Source organism: Pituophis catenifer, unplaced genomic scaffold (genome assembly GCF_029215685.1).
Source record: "Pituophis catenifer annectens isolate HBS135680 unplaced genomic scaffold, rPitCat1.0.hap2 SCAF_6, whole genome shotgun sequence".
NCBI lineage: Eukaryota > Metazoa > Chordata > Lepidosauria > Squamata > Colubridae > Pituophis > Pituophis catenifer.
This window is the reverse complement of record NW_027256886.1, coordinates 48596643-48618063: the sequence shown is the minus strand read 5'-3', so window position 1 is coordinate 48618063 and position 21421 is coordinate 48596643. Positions and strand designations below refer to the sequence as shown.

Here is a 21421-nt window from a genome sequence, read left to right as displayed (position 1 = left end):
TTTGCTATGTCCCTAAAACCTTGTTAAAATGATTTGATATAAATTGATATAGCATTACTAAAGAGGAGGAGAAATGGGTAATCCGGGTAGAAATGTGCTGGTTTTTCCATTTATGAGGAAAATGCTCATATAAAGGTATGTCCTGGACATAATATAATTATATTTTGAACCTTTGGGTACTAACTGAACAACCTAGTTGCAAACTTTGTGTTATATTATTTTATGGATAAATAAGTACCTTCTTTATTTGGGAAAAGTAGTTTTTAAAATACATAAAGCTAGAATTGTTGGAAAAGAACAAACACAAACTGAATTCACTAAAGGAGCTTAGGATCTGAGTCTGTAACTAATTCTTGTATCCAGAATAGGTCTTGAGCTATTGCTTCTTTACAAAATTTTATTATATCTTGGAAACCACTTCAAAAGCAACTTGTGATTCATCATGAAATTTGCTCCTCTGGGAATGCTGAAAAAACAACAACTTGTAATTAATCTGTGTTATAGGTATTGAGCATGCAACCCAACATGGGCAGGAATGTCCAGCACAGATGCTGCTGCACCCATTTGAAATGCTAGGATGTAATTCTCAAAGCATGTGAGCACTGGAGTTAAGCACTGTTGATTGTGTTTTGGAAACTTCTATTAATATAGGTCCATGATGCCGAACCTATGGCATGCGTGCCAGAGGTGGCATGCAGCACCCTCTCTGATAGCACGTGAGCCGTCGCCCTAGTTCAGCTCCGCTGCGCAAGCGTGCATGCTTCCTGCCAGCCATCTGGTCTTCGGGTCTCTGCCATGCATGCCGGGGTAGGCGCAATCATAGGGGGCAGAGTGTGTGCGGGGAGGCAGTGCGGGCATGAGCAAGGTGCATATGGGGGCCGCATGTGCATTGCATTTTGGGGGTTTGCGCATGCTTTGGGCACTTGGTCCGGAAAATGTTAGCCATCACTGATATAGGTGATACCAGAAAGTAGAAAAGTAACAAACTTATTTGAAAAAAAAGTCATAAAATTTATTTATATATTTAAACAAGTTAATATAGATGGCCACAAACAAAAGAATTATGTTTACAATGATGAAAATGCAATAATGTTGTCAGCACCATCCCTGCACCATTACAGATAGAGAGATGCAATCAGCATTTCGGTATTGTTTTATAGACTAGCACTGGTCAAACTGCGTATTAAATATTTATTGGGATGTCTTGTAGCATTCAAATCCTCAAAAAATACCAGTTGGCTATAAAGTCAATATATAACTGCCATAGTTCAGGCAAGTTCAAAGGAATTGAAACAATGATAGAAGACATCTTAAAAGTGAGCTTGCACTGAAGTTCTTACGTGGTCAAAATAGACAGTATTTGTTCAGATACATTTATTTAAGATTGGAATTGCATTCTCAGACTAGTGCAATATCATAGTACTATGTAGAATCACAGCACCATGTGATTTCCCCCTTTAAAGATTGCAAAAGAATTCCATGATTTATTAAAAACTGAAAAATTTCCTGATTTTTTTCTTCTGATAAATATCTGAGTAACATTATAGTGGCACAACCCTAATTTTTGCATTAGATACTGTCTAACATGATAGAAGATAAAATGAGTGCATAAGGTCCTGCATTGTATTTACTTTCCTTCATAATGCTAGTAAGATTCATTGCAATTTCATTAGCTTGTTTAAGTAGCAAAACAGTAAAAGCTCGGGGTTTTCCAACTAAAATGTCATACTAGAATTATATCCTTTCTATGAGTAGGTTTGAAAATCACAAGAAGGGTTTATATACTTCGGTTTAGTAAGAATAATCTTTACAAATCCAAGATCTACATGGTGTGGTAGTTGAGGAAAATAATACATGGAAAGTAATTTCTAGCAATTGTGATTTTAAAAAGCAAGTTAATGCAAGTAATATGATAGTAAGTGCAGAATTGTGCACCAGATAATTTTAATAAAAGCACTGTCAGCACTGCCAGAGTAGTTTTGTCTGTAAAAATAACTATCTTGCTATTTATTTGAATTATATATTTATTGTAATAGATAACATTTTATACATACATGATGCTAGCTTGCATCTCCTTGAAATGTACTCCAAATGGAGCTTAATAAGCAATTTAAAACAGCCAGCAAGCTACTATGGAGAAAAAAATGCCTGCATATATTCCCCTCATTGTGACCAATTGCAGCTTTGTATACTCTCCCTTAATAAATTAGCTGAAATTGGTAGTGTTGGATCCAGTAAATTGGCTTTCATCTTCCTGACTTGTTTGCTATGTGTATTTAAGTACTATTAGGAAGTAGCCTAATGAAGCTCCTTCATGTGGGTTTAATAATTTTATTATTCTATGACTATATTTTTAGGGATCATTGTATTTGGTTTCTTAAGTTTCTTTTGCTGATAGAAATAAAATATACAGTGGCTAGAGTTAAGGATGTTCAAGTTATTTGTAGTCATAGGATCTTACCCTGTTGGTATTTATTTGCTTTATTGTTTCAACATTTATAGATACCCTAAATAAAAATACAGATTGAGTGAGCTGACCAGTGCATGCCATAGACTCATAGTAATAACCACTAGAAAATCCTGCCAGACTATTTCTTCAGACTATTTCTGCCAGACTGTTAATAAATTCAACCTTTGGCATAGCACAGGATAGTAATTATTTTTGAAAGCTTCTAAAGGCAGAACCATTGGCTCATATCTTGAAAAATTGATCAGTGTATTTTTTTAGTCACGTCCAGTGCTATTGTGAACTGGCCCTGAGATACAAACTCCTGCTTATTCTGCAGACAAGATTTACTGTTTGCAGTTGCTGTTAAATTCCTAGAAGAACATTTCAAAACAAAACCCTGTATTCTACATGTTATTACAGGATGGAGAAGAATACCAAAGATGATAGCAATATCTGAAGCACAAGGAAGCATTTACGTAATAAAGTGAGGTACTTCCAACTGATATTATCTAGAACTACTTCAGTATACTGTGTCTTAGCTATTTTTGAAAAGATGTGCACAATGTTTAAGGTATCTTTAGAATCCCTTAAAAAAACTTTTTAGCATATGTCAAGCATTCTTTATATGTTTTCTGATTTGACCAGCTAAATAATACAATCAAGATTCTAATTAGTAAAACAGCTGCAAAAAATAAAATAAAATTCTAGTAATGCTGACAAATCTTTTTTTTTAATATTCCTTTTTTTGTAAGGAAATGTCAGCCAGTATACACAAGGAAATAAACTCTTCCAAATTATTTTTTGTAATTTGGATACCGGTGGATATTTTATTTACCAACTGATGTAGGACAGGTACTCCTCAATTTACGAGCACAATTGGGAACAGAACTTTAATCACTAAGCAATGTAGTCATTAGTGAGTTGCATATGATTTTATAATCTTTTTGCTGTGGTAATTAAGCAAATATGTCTTCCATCTTGACTTTGCTTGCTGGAACCCCCTGGGAAGGTTGCAAAGGACAATCACATGGCCCCAGAATACTATAGTTGTCCTATATAAATGCTGGTTGCCAACTGTCCAAATTTTGCTCACATGACTGCATGAACACTGCAATGGTAAGTGTGAGGGCCAGGTGTAAGTCACTTTTTTCAATGCCAGTGTGACTTTGCTTAGTCTTTAAATAAATAGTCATAAGGTTAAAAACTACCTGTACAGAGTGAGATAAACAGAATGGATATGTCAGAATGAAAAGTGATTTAACTATTGCTTCCAGTAAGTCTGTTTAATAAACTCCTAAAAAGTATTGACCCGATTAACATATACCAAATGTTTCTGCTTTCTGAAGCTTTTACTTCCTTACTTGTCTTTGCTTCTTTTATTTCACATAAGTATATAGCCCTATTTCCACCTTTTTGGTATATGCCCAACTGAATTGGTAAATGGATATAACTGAATTCCCCAATTCTTCTGTACAAGAAGACTAAAGAGAAAAAAAATAAAATAAAAGCCAAGACAGGTTTCAGGATTCTAAAAATCAGAATTTTTAAATAATTAAACTTGTTGGTAAAACAAGTTACAATATCCTAGAATTTAGCATTAAAAACTTTTTAAAAAGTTAAAATTTAGCCACTAGTTTGATCCAAGATATCATGAAAGAAAAAGTACCCAATAGCCTGCATTACATAGTAAACCCTTCCTTTGACTCATTTTTGAAGTAACAGACAAATTTTTCATTTGGACTCTTATAATTTATCTAATAAACTGAAGTTTTTACTACAAATTATACCATTCACTTAAATTGACACAAATGATGAAAATTTGGATACAGAGGACACCTCTCCAAATAATACATAAAAAACATCCAAAATACATATTTAAATAAAATGTATATAAATTCTGTTTCAGTCTTGGAAATTTTCTCTTAGTAGAACTAAGAAATACAAAACATCTCAGTCTGAAGCAGTGTAAGCCATATGGACAACAATTTTACTTGCCATAAGTGAAAATTTAATAACTTTATAGGAATCCTGGTTTTCTTTTTGAATGTAACAAGTATAAATGCCCTCTTGCATCTTTATTTTTCATTAAAATACAGAATCATTCTTCTCATACACACAGTATTGCCAAGTAGAAGATAAGGGCACAGATTTGGAATGATGTATCAGTGAATGTGACTTTTTCAGATCATACTAGAATGGCTGTCTGAACTGCTTATTATAAAAGCATAGCATGTTAGAGAATAGCATTTCTTATTCAGCCTTTTGAGGTGGCTAACATCAAGATGCATAGATGATTTTGAACTGGTGGCATTTTTTTCTCTCCAAAGCTAATGCCACCTTCAGAAGAGATTTTCCAAAGCAGAAAAATAGGGTTTGCCTCAGACTGCCCTGCTTGGATGCTGATACCACCACTCCCATTATATAAAAAAATTACCCTGCATTTTAAATGCAAAAGTGTATACAACCTCATGTCTGAATCTAAGGCTTAATTTGATGCAGATACAAATGGGAGTAAGTCCCATGGAACATAGCGGGATTTATCTCTAAGTAAACTTGCATAGGATTATATTCCAAACCAGAATCCAATTTTTGTATGGTGGAAAAAAAAATATACAAGGTTGTGAATTGAAGATAAGGAACAAGTATAACATCCCAAAACGTAAAAGGCTAATGAAGGATATGGTTTCGCATTTATGAAAAATATATAGTATGTCTTCGCAATAGATTATGACAGGCTGGCTGCAGTACACCCTACTCAATAAATGACCTAACACTTTTTTTCCACTTTGTAAAATGGAAAGAATATTATCTCCAGAGATGTCTATCCTGATTATAGTTTCTTATTTACCAAGTCAAATACACCAAAGAAGGTTATGAACAGAATAGAACAGAACAACAGAGTTGGAAGGGACTTTGGAGGTCTTCTACTCCAACCCCCTACTCAGGCAGGAACCCCTATACCATTTCAGACAAATGGTGGTCCAATAACATAAGGTGAATGATTAAATGTTTTTGCATTAGGACTACACATAATTTATTGGGAATGAATTGGTGCAGAATCATTTTTACACAATCTTAATTTAAGATAGTATTAATCAAAGCTGAGCATTCTTTTGACTTTCCAGACTTTCCAGACTTTAAGTCAAGGTTGTTTCTTCAGTCTTTTCCTGAAATGATTTTCTCATGCAAGCCACTATATCAGGCTTCTCATCAGGTTCCTGCCTGTCCCCTGTATTGATAGTGTGTTAGAACTGATTATCTAGCCCTGCCTTTCTAGTTCTAACACACTAAGACCCAGTGGGCTGGTGAAGACATCATTAAAATTTGAAGTCAGGCTGCTCTGCTTAGAGAAAACACACTCTTTTAAGTAAGTTTCTGCAGCTGAATTCACAGAAACAAGTTTTTTGCTGGGATAAGAAATCGTAGATTGGGAAGATCATTTGAGTTTCCAGTGATCATTCTTGCAATCCCACCAAATTGCACTAAGACACTAGTGAAATTAACAGGCTTCAGAATTTTAAAAAGTTCTTACTGAAATCTTTACTCTCATTAACTAAAACTAACAATTCCTATTTCAGCCACAAGAGGGAGAGGTTACCATATTAACTGGTGTTACTTAGTTTTAGTTCCATAGGAGAGAGATGTGTAACTGCAACCAGATTTTAATGAACAGAAGAATTAAAACCCCAGCTATGAACACACTATAAAACCTGGCAGCATGATGTCTCTAATACATGACACAGGTCCTAAAGTGGTACGTTATACAATATAATAATAGCTCTGGGGTAAATGCCTAACACATTGGAGTTAAATCACACAACATAACAGTACTGAGACAAGATCTACAGGAGAAGTCATTTGGGGTATCTAATCACATGGCCAATGGAGGGGTTTTTTTTCAGGCACAAACAACATGAGTATTCTAAAGTCTCATGAGTGACCAACATGGCAGAACAAACGTATTTCAGATACAGAAATGTTTAATGGTATTAAAGTGCTACTATTAAGCAGAAACATATGCTAACATTTAAACACAATTTCACTGTACTGCTAAATGAGGTTATTTTGTTTTATTTTTTTTTGTCACCCAGTCCTATCTAAACAATAAAATTAAAGATCTACAGGACTGAAATTAACAACCAGTAATTATAATCAGCAATAAGTTATGAGTTTATAAAGCATTTTTTTTTACTTTTCAGTTTTTTCCCTTAGTAATTGGGGGACAGGCAAATTACTACCCCTCCCAAACAAAATCCTCAAATAAGTGTCATAAATGAAGTCTCAAAATAAAGAATAAAGTTTAAACTTGGTAAAGGAACAGTAATAAGTATCTCTGTGGTTAAAAAGCTTAAAGAAAAGCAAAGACCTCAAAGTGCAGGTTAGAAAGTTCAAAATAAAAACAATGATAAAAACATTGGATACAATCTTATTCTTTAACTGCAAAACAACAACAGTTTCTGCTCAGGAGATACTGGAATCAACCTAGCAGATTGTTAAATTGAGATGCTTCTTAGCTATGGACCCAAGATTATATTAGGAATCCAGGTGCCAAAGTCTGCAAAGGGAATCCAAAAGGTAGAGCCATCAAACCCAAGGAGTCCCTGTTCCTCTTGTGCATGGCAGCAGGAAACACAAGTCCCTTTCAACTGGTGTTAATTATAAAAGAGATTTGCAGGATCATGCCTAGGAGATCTAAAAATACATTGTCACGTAGAGGTTATCTCACCCAAACAACTTTTAAAAATGTTCATCAAAATAATTTGCAAAAGAAAAAAAAAATAGGTAACTGTGGCTCAGAATGGAGACTTGTGTCTTTTCTGCACATCATCGCTTGTTTTACAGGTTGGTCTGTCTCTCACCCTCTATCAGGAGAATCATTCTAGCTCAGCCACTGAATCCAGAGCATGGTTGCACCTGTGGTGGCCTGCTACAACTCAATAATCTAGTGGTAAAATCGTACAGCCCAGTTTCTTGCCTTGAAACCAAGTCCAGCTGAAACATTGAGCTATAAGCAGAACATTTTGCTATTATTACATTTCTCAGATGATAATGATCAAAGATGGCTAGAGATACCCAGTTAATAAAAGATGCTGACTGGACTAACTTTTGCTGGTGAGGCTACAGGAAAACTGTTTACCTGCTTAGTTATATTGAAGAAAAACAAAATTTAAAAAAATTGAGGGAATTTAAAGAAATTTAAAATGGAGCTTTAAAAAAAACCAAACTTCAAAGTATTGTGCAAATGCATTGGAAGTGGTTCATCCAATGAACTACTTTATCCCATTATTTGGGAAAAACATACAGCTATTCCAGATATGCTAGATTATCATAGATATTGGACATACCTTATATTATTTATTATTAGCACCACAAGGGTCTTGTAACAAGTTTGCTTAAGTTTGAACATGAGGAAAAAAAAACCCAATGGTGACAAATTAAAAAGCAAGCACCTGAACAGCCAAGTTTCCCATCCAAGCCATCTTTCAATATAGGTATCCATTACTGATGGGAAAATCTCAGTCCAGCTATGTGTAACTGGAATGGTGTCCTGGATTTGAAATTAACTGAAGTTTAACACTAAGTCAAAAATTTTGGGTTATGGTCAGACTAATTGGTTCCTCTGCTAGGTCCTCACTCTTCCATGGACCCATGGAGCTATTCTAAAGTTGTGTCTGTCCAAGCTTAGCTGTTGAAGGGTGGGTTGGGTAAGAAAAATACTGTATCTTAAGAGCTCTGCCATATGAAACTCAGTTGCCCCAAAGAAACCGGTTGCTCTGCTCTAGCACCAGGCTCTAGGAAGTGAAGGAGAGCTTGACACTAGCGCTGGAGTAACCCTCATCGCTCCCAATGCTCTGCAAGCTGCTGTGATCATCAATGTCACTTGTACTGGTTGTGCTGATATCATCCACGTCTCCATGGGAGAACTCTGTGCTTTCCACATCCACTTCAATTTCTTCTGGGGAAAAAAAAGAGTCCCAAGTTAGTATCAGAGCAAATTTATTTAAAACCATCCCTGCCTGAAGAATCTAGATCAGGGGTGTCAAACCCGCTCGCATTGCAGGCCTTATTGTTTTTTGCCTTCGTGGAGCTGGGGTGGGCGTGACCTGCATGGGTCATATCCAACCCACGGGCTGCCAGTTTGACAGGCCTGATCTAGGTTCATTCCAACCATGTCCTGAGGAGTTATTGTAAAGTTGTGTGGTGAAATCTTTGAAAAAATGAAGAACAAAAGAGAGAAAAGTGCATTGTGATAGTGTTAAGAATTTTGAAAGAATTACAAGAGATTGGACTCGACTCATTTTTACAAATTTGTATTAATAGCCAGCTATCATTTGATTGCTAATTCAATATTTATATCTAGTCACTGTGCCTTGGATTAAAATGATAGATACTAATTCAATATTCTATGCATGAATAGACCTCTCATCTACCCACTCAAACAGATTTCTCAGTCTACATTAAGGAGCATTACCGCACACCAAGATAGATTTGCTGTTCATATAATAAAACCTCTTTGAGTAGTTGAAGTTTTAAAGTTCCACATTAAGGATTTGAAGAAGTAATGCAAAATAACAGAAGATTATAGAAGGAAATCATGGATCATTGGGATTGTTTGTGAAACAGGAAGGGTAGTGTTGCCTAAATTCTCTTGATTAACTGAGTTTTCTATTCCAGTAAAGCTTTAAACTCTGTTGTTGCAGTGTCGTCTAACTCTCTCAAAAGTATTCTGGATCTATGTAGTCTCAGATGTATTTTAGGCCAAGAGAGAAGAATGGCTACAGGCCCAAGTATCAGTTTATCAGTTGCTCAAAGTAATTAGAAATACTTTCTGAGCAGATTTTTTTTAAAAAATGTTTTTAAGGTGGTTAGGGCAGATGGCCTTGACAAAATCTGTAAAAATGCAGTGGCATCTGGACCCAGGTAAGCCCAAATGTATACTGTATTAAAAAAAAAAAACACCCCACATTCTTTTGGTTTATCGAGCATGGTGTCTCAACACTCTCAGAGGATAACAAAAACTTCAAGGGGAAACACTTACTAATATGCAGTTAATTCCTGAATCGAACATTCATCTAAAAAGCAGCAGCAATATGTCTTTCTGAGAAATTTGTGTAAATGAATCAACGTTAAAATCAAATATTATAAGACAGGGATATCATCTCACATAATTGTTGACTTCTCTTTTCCCTATTATCTCAGTTTGAGTATACCACCTGAAAGCAAGGTATTTTATTATCCTAATTTCATAAAGCAAGAATCCCAATATACTGTATAATTGTTAAGCTAAGAGAGGCCTCTAGCCCTATTCAGAAAGAGAAAGGGGAAAAAAACCCCTACACATGTAAAAAAGTTCTCTCCTCACCCCAAAGGTAATCCTCTCCATGTATTCATAGTACGGGAAAGTCTTTGCTTATAGAATTATGAGCACTTTCTTTCCTGTACTACCATATTTTTTGCCAGTGCAGAGCTAAGTATCCATACATAAAGACTTTTCCTACAGACATTTGCCTATTTGCATGAACATTTTGAGTCCATGCCATTGATTTGAATAGCTTTTGATGGGTGTAATGTTTACCATAAGCACTCTTTCATTTGAATGCCTAAGTTGAAATAAAGATAATTGTATTTATATCAGTCCCATAATTCTAGTGAAAGCTGTTTCTGGATGATGTGCAAATAATCTTCTGATGTCTTAGCATTTATGCCTTTCCTGTCAAAAAAATCATGATAGTATCATGATAGACAAGAAAATAAACTGTATCCAAATAGGTTTCTACTACATAATAATTTGAAAGCTCTGCTAGAATAATAATAATAATAATAATAATAAATAATAATTTTATTTCTATACCGCCCTTCTCCCGAAGGACTCAGGGCGGTGTACAGCCTATTTAAAAACACAAACAAAACAATGATATAAAATTTAAAATAATTAAATAAATGGCTCAAATTTAAAACCCCAATAAATTTAAATACCCCAATTTAAAACTATTGTATTGATAGTCCGGCCTGGCGGAACAACAGGGTCTTCAATGCGCAGCGAAACACCCGGAGGTCAGATATCTTACGAATTTCCGGGGGCAGTTCATTCCACAGGGCTGGGGCTCCCACAGAGAAGGCCCTCCCCCTGGGCGTCGCCAGCCGACATAACTTGGCTGACGGCACCCTGAGGAGACCCTCTCTGTGGGAACGAACTGGTCGGTGGGAGGCTATTGGTGGCAGAAGACGGTCTCGGAGGTACCCGGGTCCTATGCCATGGAGCGCTTTAAAGGTGGTAACCAACACCTTGAATCGCACCCGGAAGACCACCGGGAGCCAGTGCAGCTCGCGCAGGAGGGGTGTCACATGGGCATAACGGGTTGCGCCCATAACCACCCGCGCGGCCGCATTCTGGACCAGCTGGAGCTTCCGAGTGCTCTTCAAGGGGAGCCCCATGTAGAGAGCATTACAATAGTCCAACCGGGAAGTAACAAGGGCATGAGTGACCGTGCGCAGGGCGTCCCGATCCAGAAAGGGCTGCAACTGGCGAATCAGGCGAACCTGATAAAAGGCCCCCCTGGCCACGGCCGTCATATGCTCTTCTAAAGACAGCCGTGCATCCAGGAGGACACCCAGATTGCGAGCCCTCTCCGTGGGGGGCAAAGATTCACCCCCAATAGTCAGCGATGGCACCTGCTGACTATATCGGGGCGCCGGGAGCCACAGCCACTCGGTCTTGGAGGGGTTGAGTCTGAGCCTGTTCCTCCCCATCCAGGCCCACACGGCCTCCAGGCAGCGGGACATCACATCAAGGGCATCGTTGGGGTGGTCTGGGGTGGAGATGTACAGCTGGGTATCGTCAGCGTACAGATGACACTTCACTCCAAAACCACGGATGATCTCACCCAGCGGCTTCACATAAATGTTGAACAGGAGGGGCGAGAGGACCGACCCTTGCGGCACTCCCCATGCGAGACGCCTCGAGGTCGACCTCTGCCCCCCTGCCAACACGAACTGCGAGCGGTCGGAGAGGAAGGAGGAGAACCACCGCAAAACGGTGCCCCCTATTCCTAACCCCCTCAACCGCTGCAGCATGATACCATGGTCGATGGTATCAAAAGCCGCTGAGAGATCTAATAGGACTAGGACAGAGGAACAACCCCTGTCCCGAGCCCTCCAGAGATCATCCACCAACGCGACCAATGCCGTTTCTGTGCTGTACCCCTGCCTGAAGCCCGACTGGTACGGGTCTAGATAGATAGCTTCATCCAGGTGCCGGGGAAGTTGTCGTGCCACCACGCTCTCAACAACCTTCGCCACAAAACGAAGGTTGGAGACTGGACGATAGTTGGCTAATTCAGCCGGGTCCAGGGAAGGCTTCTTGAGGAGGGGCCTCACTACCGCCTCTTTCATTAGTGTTGTTTTTAACTATCAAGAAAATCGAATTTATATCTTGGCAAATTTGGAGGATTAAACAGAGGAGATGAGTACAAATGACAATTAACCAAGAAATAATATTCCAGGGTGTAAGTACTTTGTAAGATAGTTTGTCCATTTCAGGTCTACCACATACGTTTTTAATCATGTACAGATACAGAGTCTTCATACTTATGAAATACATATGATTAAATTATTTTAAGTAGGTATATTGTAGACCTGGAAGTTGCTGATACTTTTTTTTTTTTTAAATTTGATTTATATGCCGCCCTTCTCCAGAGACTCAGGGCGGCTTACAATGCGTTAAGCAATAGCCTTCATACTTCTGTATATTTTATACAAAGTCAGCTTATTGCCCCCACAAACTGGGTCCTCATTTCACCTACCTTAGAAAGGATGGAAGGCTGAGTCAACCTTGAGCCTTAGAGAGATTCGAACCAGCAGTAATTGCAGGCAGCTGTGTTAATAACAGGGTGCTTAGACCACTGTACCATCAAGGCTCCTACGAGCCTTGTACAAATTCAACCCAAATGGGCAAAACATATCAAATATATTTTAGACAGAGAGCAAAATTAAACAACTTTAAGATCTGTTAAATTTAATAGGGATATTAAAGACTCCTAAGCATCTATGAAAAATTTAGATGACATATGTTTCCAAACAAGAGTCACTTAAGTTGTGCCTCCTTCATGGATCTGAATGAAAGTACGGTTACTCATAGATTGAAGCAAAGAAATTGTATGGAGCAAAGAGAATTGAACATTTTGTGTCTTTAACCAACATATGGAGGGATCAAATACTGACCTCGCTCTGAATCAGAGCGATCTGAGGACATGGTTGATCCAGTGCTGTCCATTCGTATTCGCTCAATGTCCTGAGGGCTTTGCAACTGCTCCAATCGTCGCTTTAGGAACCTCTGCTCTCTTTCCAGGTTCTCAAGCTGATGCTGGCTTCTCCTGTCGGCTTCTTCAAGTTTCTGCCATGATAAAAGATTGTTTTTCATTGTCTGGATTTCCCCAGCACTTTTCCCATTTTATTTACTAATATTCTCTTCGGATCTTATTCTGAGAGCTTTGTCAGAAGATCTCTTTATGACTATAGAGAAAATTGGAAATACGTTTTGGCAAAGTTGGAGGATCAGAGATGAAGAATATGAATGATACATCATAGAATAATGTGTTGCTGTGTAATTATGTGTGAGATATATGCCCTTAAATGGCATCCTTGCAAGTAAGGAAAAGTTGTGTCCTTACTCCCTACAAAAACAAGCAATTTGTTTCTCAGTCCAATCTTAGAGTAATGAAGAGGAAAGGATCAAGTAGAGCATGGCTAGTTCTTTTCCATCACTGCCCTCTCTCCATTCAGATAATTTAATAGGAAAAGGCATCACAAGTAAAGAAGCGTATGTACCTTCACCACTTAATTTATCATCTATTTCTTTGAAGCAGTTCCCCATTTGACCAGTCATTTATGTAATCGACTGCAGACTCCTTTCATTACAGCTGGGAAATCTTACCAGGCCAATGCACAGGGTTTCTTGATGGCCAGCAAGTTGCATAACTCCAAGTCATCTCAGGCTAATACCATCCATTTAAGTAAGCAGGGTTTCCCTCCCTGCTAAGCTTGAGCTGTTCCAAAGTGTTTAAGCACATCCTGATCCCTGTGAGCCTGGCACTACTCTATTTTAAAAAAAAAAAAAATCAGGAAAGGGTCAGAAACACTGTAGCCAGGGCACCTGCTGTGCTCTTTTTAAACTTTCTTTCTTTTTTGTTTGTTATTAGGTACTGTATTTATTTTCCAAATGCAGTTCCCATATATTGTAAATGGAATGCAAAGAGAATATGTAGATTTAAATAATTAACACATGCTACTAATGACTCTTGGTCATTAATAGTTTCTTCCTGATGTATTTGGCCTGCTCATGGCACATGGAGCTGTGCAGAGAATGATTTGAATAACTGACTCTCTGGATGAAGCTCCATATGGTTTAGATTTTATTGCTTGACGTTTCACTAGTAATAAGCATAACCTAAAATCTGGAACATTCTTTCTTTAACATGGCCTTTCCGAAGTTCAGGCCCTCTAATTAAACTGAGGACAGTAACATTAGTAGGTTGAAGAAAGATGGTACAGTACAGCTGCTAGTCAATTAATAATATTTTCAGCAAATCTACCAATCATTAAGGCACGATAGAACTCTTGCACAGTATGTTTTATATGATTTCAGACACATATTTACCATTTCGCTTTTATTATTATTTTACAATGGTACTGTATAATATATCTAGGATTAACATTTTCTGAATAATGCTAATACTATCATATCTTTTGTATTTAAAAAATTAATCTACGATCATAAAGTCATGAATAACATGAATGAAAAACGTAACACTTCAGATCCTGGTATGTATTTGTCAGATGCCCGAATACAGTTTAGGAAAGAAACAGAGAAGTAAAACTTCTTTTAATTTAGGAATTATCTTGATAGCTGTGCCATAAAATTTGGGCATTCAAACATAGATATATCTATCTATTCAAAAGTTATTTCAATAAACAATATTGAACTTCAAGAAAACATTTTGTTAGATGAAGCCCAATGACAATTTATACTATCAATGATATAATATAAATTCCTATTAATATTTCTTAATTGTATTTTGTGGAACTATACTATTCTGGAATTTTAAATAATTTGTTGACATTTAAAAGATGGTATTTAAGCAACGATGTGTTGAATGTTAAGTCAATGATTTCTATACCAGATTTCAGATTTCTATCATTTCTATACCAGACTTTCTTATAGAGCAAACAAATTCTGCAAATTTACCAAGAAAAATAATGCCACAAAAATGCTGGGACATGCTTTTAAAGACACTATATCAACATCATGTATGAACCTTCTGAGGAAGATAATAATCTTATCTGCAACTATGATTGGTGGGCTAATTGAAACATTATTATAAATGGAAAGTGATGCTCCTCTTACCTTAATGTGTGCTTTGGCTTTGTTAAGTAGCCCAAGGGTTGTGTGTCTGGTGCAGTCAGGTCCTAATGGTATCAGAACTTTTAAGCGCTCTAAACACAGGCGGAGGTGGGCTCGTCTGGGAGGAAAAGGTGTAGAGATACATTGTGAACTGGAACTCGCCTTTTCAAATAGCTTCCTAAATAATATCACACTGACTTCTACTGTAAAAGGTGGAAACACTTTGAGGTTGGTGTTCTAACAAGCATAGCTGGTGAGTCAGTTAATAACTCTGACAGGTATTTGAAAAAAAATGTAGCATATTGAATTATTTCACCATTGATATTCCACATCATTCAGCTTAACTGGCAATTTCTGATAGTTCCATATTACTCCAGTGGACACTGCAATGCTCAAAGAAAAATAAATTTTGCCTATCATGCATTCCTTTCTTTTTTATTTTACACTGCAAATTAAAATGGTTGACAATCTCGGTTCCACTTTGTTCTCACCCACATACTGTACTTGAACTCATTATTACTTTAACAAAAAAAGGGAAGGTTGCAACAACTTGCCACTCCACATTTTTAATACAACCCACTTTTCCTAAATTGACACTCCCCAGAATAATTTGAACTAGAATTCCCACTTCCACCAGCCATCTTGGCCAACAGATCTGTGAGTTAACAAATTTGAGCAAAGCTGCTGCATCTTTTTATGCTTTCTTCATTTCTAACCATACAGTGAAAGAACTGTGATGTTATTTATTTATTTATTTATTTATTTATTTATTTATTTATTTATTTATTTATTAGTTTGATTTATATGCCGCCCTTTTCCAGAGACTCAGGGCGGCTTACAATGCGTTAAGTAATTAAAACATTTCAGCAAGATGAGTGCAAAACAATTGTTAAATTATTTGGCTTCTTATTTATTTAGGCTATTCCATGCATAGAACTATGCAACTACCCAAAAACATTAATATGACTGCTAGCAATCCTCCCCGCCCTCCCAACTGATTTCCAAAATCCCAGCTGCCCAACTGATTCATACTCAGCTGCATCCTTGTGCCCCCATATTTGGAGCTGATAATTAGGATATGGTGTGTCTCTGAATTGATAGCTACCGTTTTTACATGTTAACTATAGTTAGAGGACAGAATGATCTGTCATTTAATTGGTTCATGTAATTTGGTGTGAGGAGCAAAAGTACAAAAACTAGAATCTTGTGTTTCAACACATAAACATAGAAGATAGGGAATTCTTTTGCATGTTGCAGAGAACCATCTATAAAATACATTGTTCTACATTGACTAAGAAAATAATATACTTAATTAGAGACATCCATACAAATAAAGCAACAGATTTGCTCCATATATTTGGAGAATATTAACCTGCCAGCTTCCTACAATTACGGTACTATCCTGAATCAAAGGAACATCCTCTTTCATTGTAAATGTCATTATTTGTGCTAGTTAAGCAAGAGATGGCCATTGTATAAAACTGTTGCGAGAATTTCTATTATTTCCAACTTTAATTCTTGGTTAAAGTATAAAGAAACCTAAACACGCAAGAATTTTTAAAAAGTTAGTATAGGCCAGCCCTATTTTCTCTACATCCTCTCGCTAACTTGTAACATCCAATTATTGTTTTAGAGAACCAGTAGAATATGTTTCCTATTAGAAATAATAAGGAGTCTGGATATTGTATGTTAATATTGTCATGCAGTGAGTAAAAGGCATACATTAACTGCAGACTGGCTTTTCAATGTGCATATAAATTATGTTAATTATGTGTGTCATATGCCCATCTTTCAGAATTAATTTCTATTAGTGGTTTCTTTGCTTTGATCATCAGCTGACACATTTAATCAGGTCCTGATGATAACTGAGCAGAAATGAACACTTTCCCATATCCATATCAGAAAATCCAAAACACAATTTCAGATTAGAAGTCTAATGCATTCTTCATATGGAAAATAAAGTGAGTTTGAACTCTTAATATAGGAAGGGAAATACGACTTTACACATATAATTCAGTGTGTCTCAGCCTAACCTACCTCACAGGGTTACTATCATTCAAAAATGAGGATGAAGCAATGGGTTGCTTTAAGCTGCTTTGAGCCCCTAAAGAAAGGCAGCATATACATTTAATAAAAGAGTAAATAAACTGACATTTGGAAGAATGAGTCTCCCATGACTCGAATATAGCAATTGAAAAATACCATTTGCTTTAAAGGAGAATAAGCAATAAAAAGGGAAGAGTTCTACAAAGTGTTTAAAAATATACACAGCTGTTCAGAAATTAACAGATTAACAGATTAACAGAGTTGGAAGGGACCTTATAGGTCATCCAGTCCAACCCCCTGCTCAAGCAGGGACTCTATACCATTTCTGACAAATGGCAGTCCAATCTTTTCTTGAAAGTCTCAAGTGATGAAGCTCCCACAACTTCCAAAGGCAAGGTGTTCCATTGGTTGATTGTTCTCACTATCAGAAAGTTCCTCCTCATTTCTAGGTTGAATCTCTCCTTGATCAGTTTCCATCCATTATTCCTTGTCTGGCCTTCAGGTGCTTTGGAAAAGAGCTTGACCCCCTCCTCTCTATGGCAACCCCTCAAGTATTGGAAGATGGCTATCATGTCTCCCCTGGTCCTTCTCTTCACTAGACTAGCCATGCCCAGTTCATGTAACCATTCTTCATATGTTTTAGTCTCCAGTCCCCTAATCATCCTGGTTGCTCTTCTCTGCACTCTTTCTAGTCTCTCAACATCTTTTTTATAGTGTGGTGACCAAAACTGGATGTAGTACTCTAGATGTGGTCTTAATAGGGCTTTATAGAGTGGTATTAGTACCTCACTTGATCTTGATTGTATCCCTCTGTTAATGCGATTTAGGATTGCGTTGGCTTTTTTAGCTGCAGCTACACACTGCTGGCTCATATTTAGCTGATTGTCCATTAAGACTCCAAGATCCCTCTCACAGTCACTGCTATTAAGCCTGGTTTCCCCCAGTTTATGTGTGCTTTTGGTTTTTCTTACCTAAGAGAAAAGACTTTACTTTTCTCTACATTGAATTTCATTTTGTTAGATAGGGCCCAGTGTTCAAGTCTTTCAAGATCCATCTGGATCTTGAGCCTATCTTCTAGGGTGTTAGCTATTCCTGCCAGTTTAGTATCATCTGCAAATTTGGTGAGTTCTCCTTCTATACCCTCATCTAACTCTTTTTTTAAGATATTGAAGAGTACTGGGCCTAAAACGGAACCTTGTGGCATCCTACTGCTTACTTTTCTCCATGTAGACTTAGACCCATTAAGGACTACTCGTTGAGTATGGTTTGTCAGCCAGTTGTGAATCCATCTAGTGTGGAGCTATCTATCCCACTTTTTTCTAGCTTACGAAGAAGTAGGTTCTACTTCTACTTTGTTGAATGCCTTGCTGAAGTCTAAGTATATTATGTCCACAGTATTTCGCTGGTCTACTAATTTAGTCACTATGTTGAAGAATGAAATAAGATTGGTTTGGGTATCTGTTTTTAACAAACCCGTGCTGACTGCTAGTTATTACTTTGCTTGTTTCTAGGTGTTGGCAGATCTGGTTTTTTATTATCTTTTCCAGTATCTTCCTGGTTATTGATGTTAGGCTGATTGGTCTGTAGTTTCCTGGATCTGGTTTTCCCCCCCTTTTTGAAGATGGCAACCACATCAGCTCTTTTCCAGTCCTCTGGTAGTTCCCCAGTGTTCCAGGATTTTTGAAAGATGTGGTGCAATGGTTCTGAGATGACATCTGCCAGCTCCTTTAGAACTCTGGGATATAAACCATCAGATCCTGGTAATTTGTATTCATCAAGATCAGACAGGTGTTCTCTTACTATTTTTTTTTGCTTATTTTAACTTTTATTTCCAAGTCTGTTTTTTACAGTTATGTTTCTGGTAGGTTGGACTATAGTTTCTTTTTGCGTCTAAGAATGAATTAAATCTAAGAATGAATTTTGTAATATTGTTTGAATAATTTTTATTAAACAATATTGTGATAGGTTCTATTACTGATGACCCAATTAATAGAAATTGCAAGAGAGATTTCTCAAATGCAAACTGCAGATTTTTCAAACCAGTATGAAAACATAAAGATGGAATAGCTGAATAATTATAACTGTTCAGTTCAGGACATTCCTGACATATCCTGCTCACAAATTTCTTATTTAGGGAGAGGCAATATTCATATTCATAAGGTGAAGAAAGGTACAAAAGAATTAGCTATTCTGGACTACGCTTAAATAAAAGGGAAGACTTAATCAGCAAAGAGGACGGATCACAATCCTTGGGGGAAACTGACTACATATTCTTTATACGCATGCATATTGGCAAAGTGCAGGCAAATATACATTTTGAACTTCATAAAAGTGGATTTTAATATGTAAAGTCACATGTTTAATGTTAAATAATTTCCTATAGCAGAAGAAACAAATAAGAAAATGAAGCAAAGATGGGAAGTAAGATGTTTCCCAAAATAAGAGGCACTAAAAAATTGTTATTCCAGCAAGAGAGAAAACAACTGGCAAAAATCTAGTGACATTGCACAAACCTTGTGATGTTCTGCCAATAACATAAAATGGCTCTCTTACCATTGAACAAGTCACCAGTGAGGAACCCATACTGTTAGCTTGGAATTGCAAATATGGTATCAGAAAGACTAAATCTTACAATCATCTAAGTTGGGTAAAGGATGTTAGGAATAACAATGTTTTTTTTTCGGGTAGTCTTTTTTTAAGGAATAGAAAAAGTGTACCACTTGCACAATAAAGACAGCAAAATACTAAGACACAAATAAAAATAATTCAATTCCTATTTTCATTCCTATGAGATTTGTTTTCTACCATAAAGTTGAATATAGCAAAATGAAGAGATTGCTTTGAATTTCAGTGAAACTAGGAATGACATGATCAGGGAAATACCTGTTTGGATTCCTGTAGAGTTCAAAACCCTAAAATTATATTGTTCAAGAACAAATGTTACCAAACTAAGATCATCTAGTTTTCCAATTCAGTAATTTTTTTTCTATAAACTACAGGAATGTTATGGTCATAATATATTTTCATTTCAACCAAGTGTTTGGCAAAATACTTGATGATATTCGAGAATGGGCTGGATGGCTCAAACATCATAACTAAAATGCTCAGATAATCTGTCAAAATAGAGAAAGTAAAAGTGACACCCCAAGATTCAACATTTCAATATGTTAATGGCTTGGATGACAAGATAGATGGAATGTATGTTCAAATTTAAAGATGACACAAACAATAGAAGGTAGAAAAATAATTCAAAATGATCTGGATAATTAAGAAATAGGCTGAAAATAAAATAATGAAATTTAGTTGGAACAAATGAAAAGTCCTTAAGAAAAAAGTAACTAAATGTATAGGTAGGCAATATAAAAATGAGGGTGGCAACCAGGCATCTGATCTGGGCTTAGGATCCTACTGGCAACAAATGCATTGACTTTGAAATCTATTTTATCCAACAAAATTGAGTTTGGCTTCCAAGCAGTCTGGTTGCTACATTCTGCACCAATTCATCTTCAGAGGCAGATTCATATGAAGTGTGTTAGAGATAATAAAGGTCATATCTCTTTCCAGAAACAGATCTTTATAACTATCATACAACCAAGTTAGTAACCACTGATATCTTAACTATGTTCACATGCAAGTTAGAACTGAAAACATGCCAAAATGAGAGGAAAACAAATTCACTCCCAGTTTATGTTAATTGATGCACTCTTGTCCTGCATCTCTGCAGCATAAGAAATTTTAGTTATTATGCCCCTTTTCTGTTTTTCATATAAAAAAAACTCCTAAAACAATACAGCCAAATATGTATGTATGTATGTATGTATGTATGTACGTACGTATGCATGTATGTATGTATGTATGTATGTATGTATGTATGTATGTATAAAAACAAGCATTCCTTTAATGCTCACATTGCAAATAGGGAAGCCCAGGTTCAGTCAGTCTAAAAGGCTATCTGGTTAAGAAGCCTGCAAAACAATGTGACTTTAGCCTTCTATGCAAATCAAATTACTGCATCAAGACGCACAAACAAGAGCGGGTCACACAGCCTCCTCATAAAATGTTCTCTTAAACCAGTTACACAATCCATCTCCATCTGACATTTGTCACATTTTCCAAAAGCAAATAATGTAAAACCTTAGGTTAAAATAATGCCCTTCCTCAGTACTGAATACTGAGATTCCATAATGAACTGGAGAACATATAAACTGAAATTCATTTTGATTTCAATGAGGTGATTTGCTTTTTAACTGACAATTAATGAAAGTATTTAATACACTTTTAACCAGCTGCATGGTACTTCAGAGTAAGGGCAAAGGCTTAATCCTTCTGTTGAAGAATTTACTACACGAATTTCTATTTCAACCCTGAGGAGGAAAAGACAGGGAAAATAGCTCCTTCCCCACTCCCTCCCGAGTGTGGACTGTTATCCTTGGGATTCATTCTGGTATCAGCTAATCCAGATGTTCCACGCTGATCTATGTGAAGTTTAAAACTATTCCTTCCTTCAGCTTTCTTCCTTCCGTCTT

The 21421-nt window shown here is 36.7% G+C and overlaps 1 protein-coding gene across 4 annotated transcripts in view; it reads right to left on the bottom strand.

Moving 5' to 3' along the window:
• Window positions 1-987: 987 nt before the first annotated feature.
• Window positions 988-21421, bottom strand: part of MXI1 (MAX interactor 1, dimerization protein) — an 83756-nt gene continuing 63322 nt past the window's right edge. For 3 of the 4 annotated variants that reach the window (XM_070946039.1, XM_070946041.1, XM_070946042.1), the window contains 3 exons: window positions 14853-14967; window positions 12671-12842; window positions 988-8405 (listed from right to left, as the gene is read on the bottom strand). In XM_070946039.1, coding sequence (XP_070802140.1) covers window positions 8242-8405; window positions 12671-12842; window positions 14853-14967 — 451 coding nt within the window. In that variant the 3' untranslated portion in view covers window positions 988-8241. The remainder of the gene's footprint in view (window positions 8406-12670; window positions 12843-14852; window positions 14968-21421) is intronic. The other variant, XM_070946040.1, reaches the window with a different exon arrangement.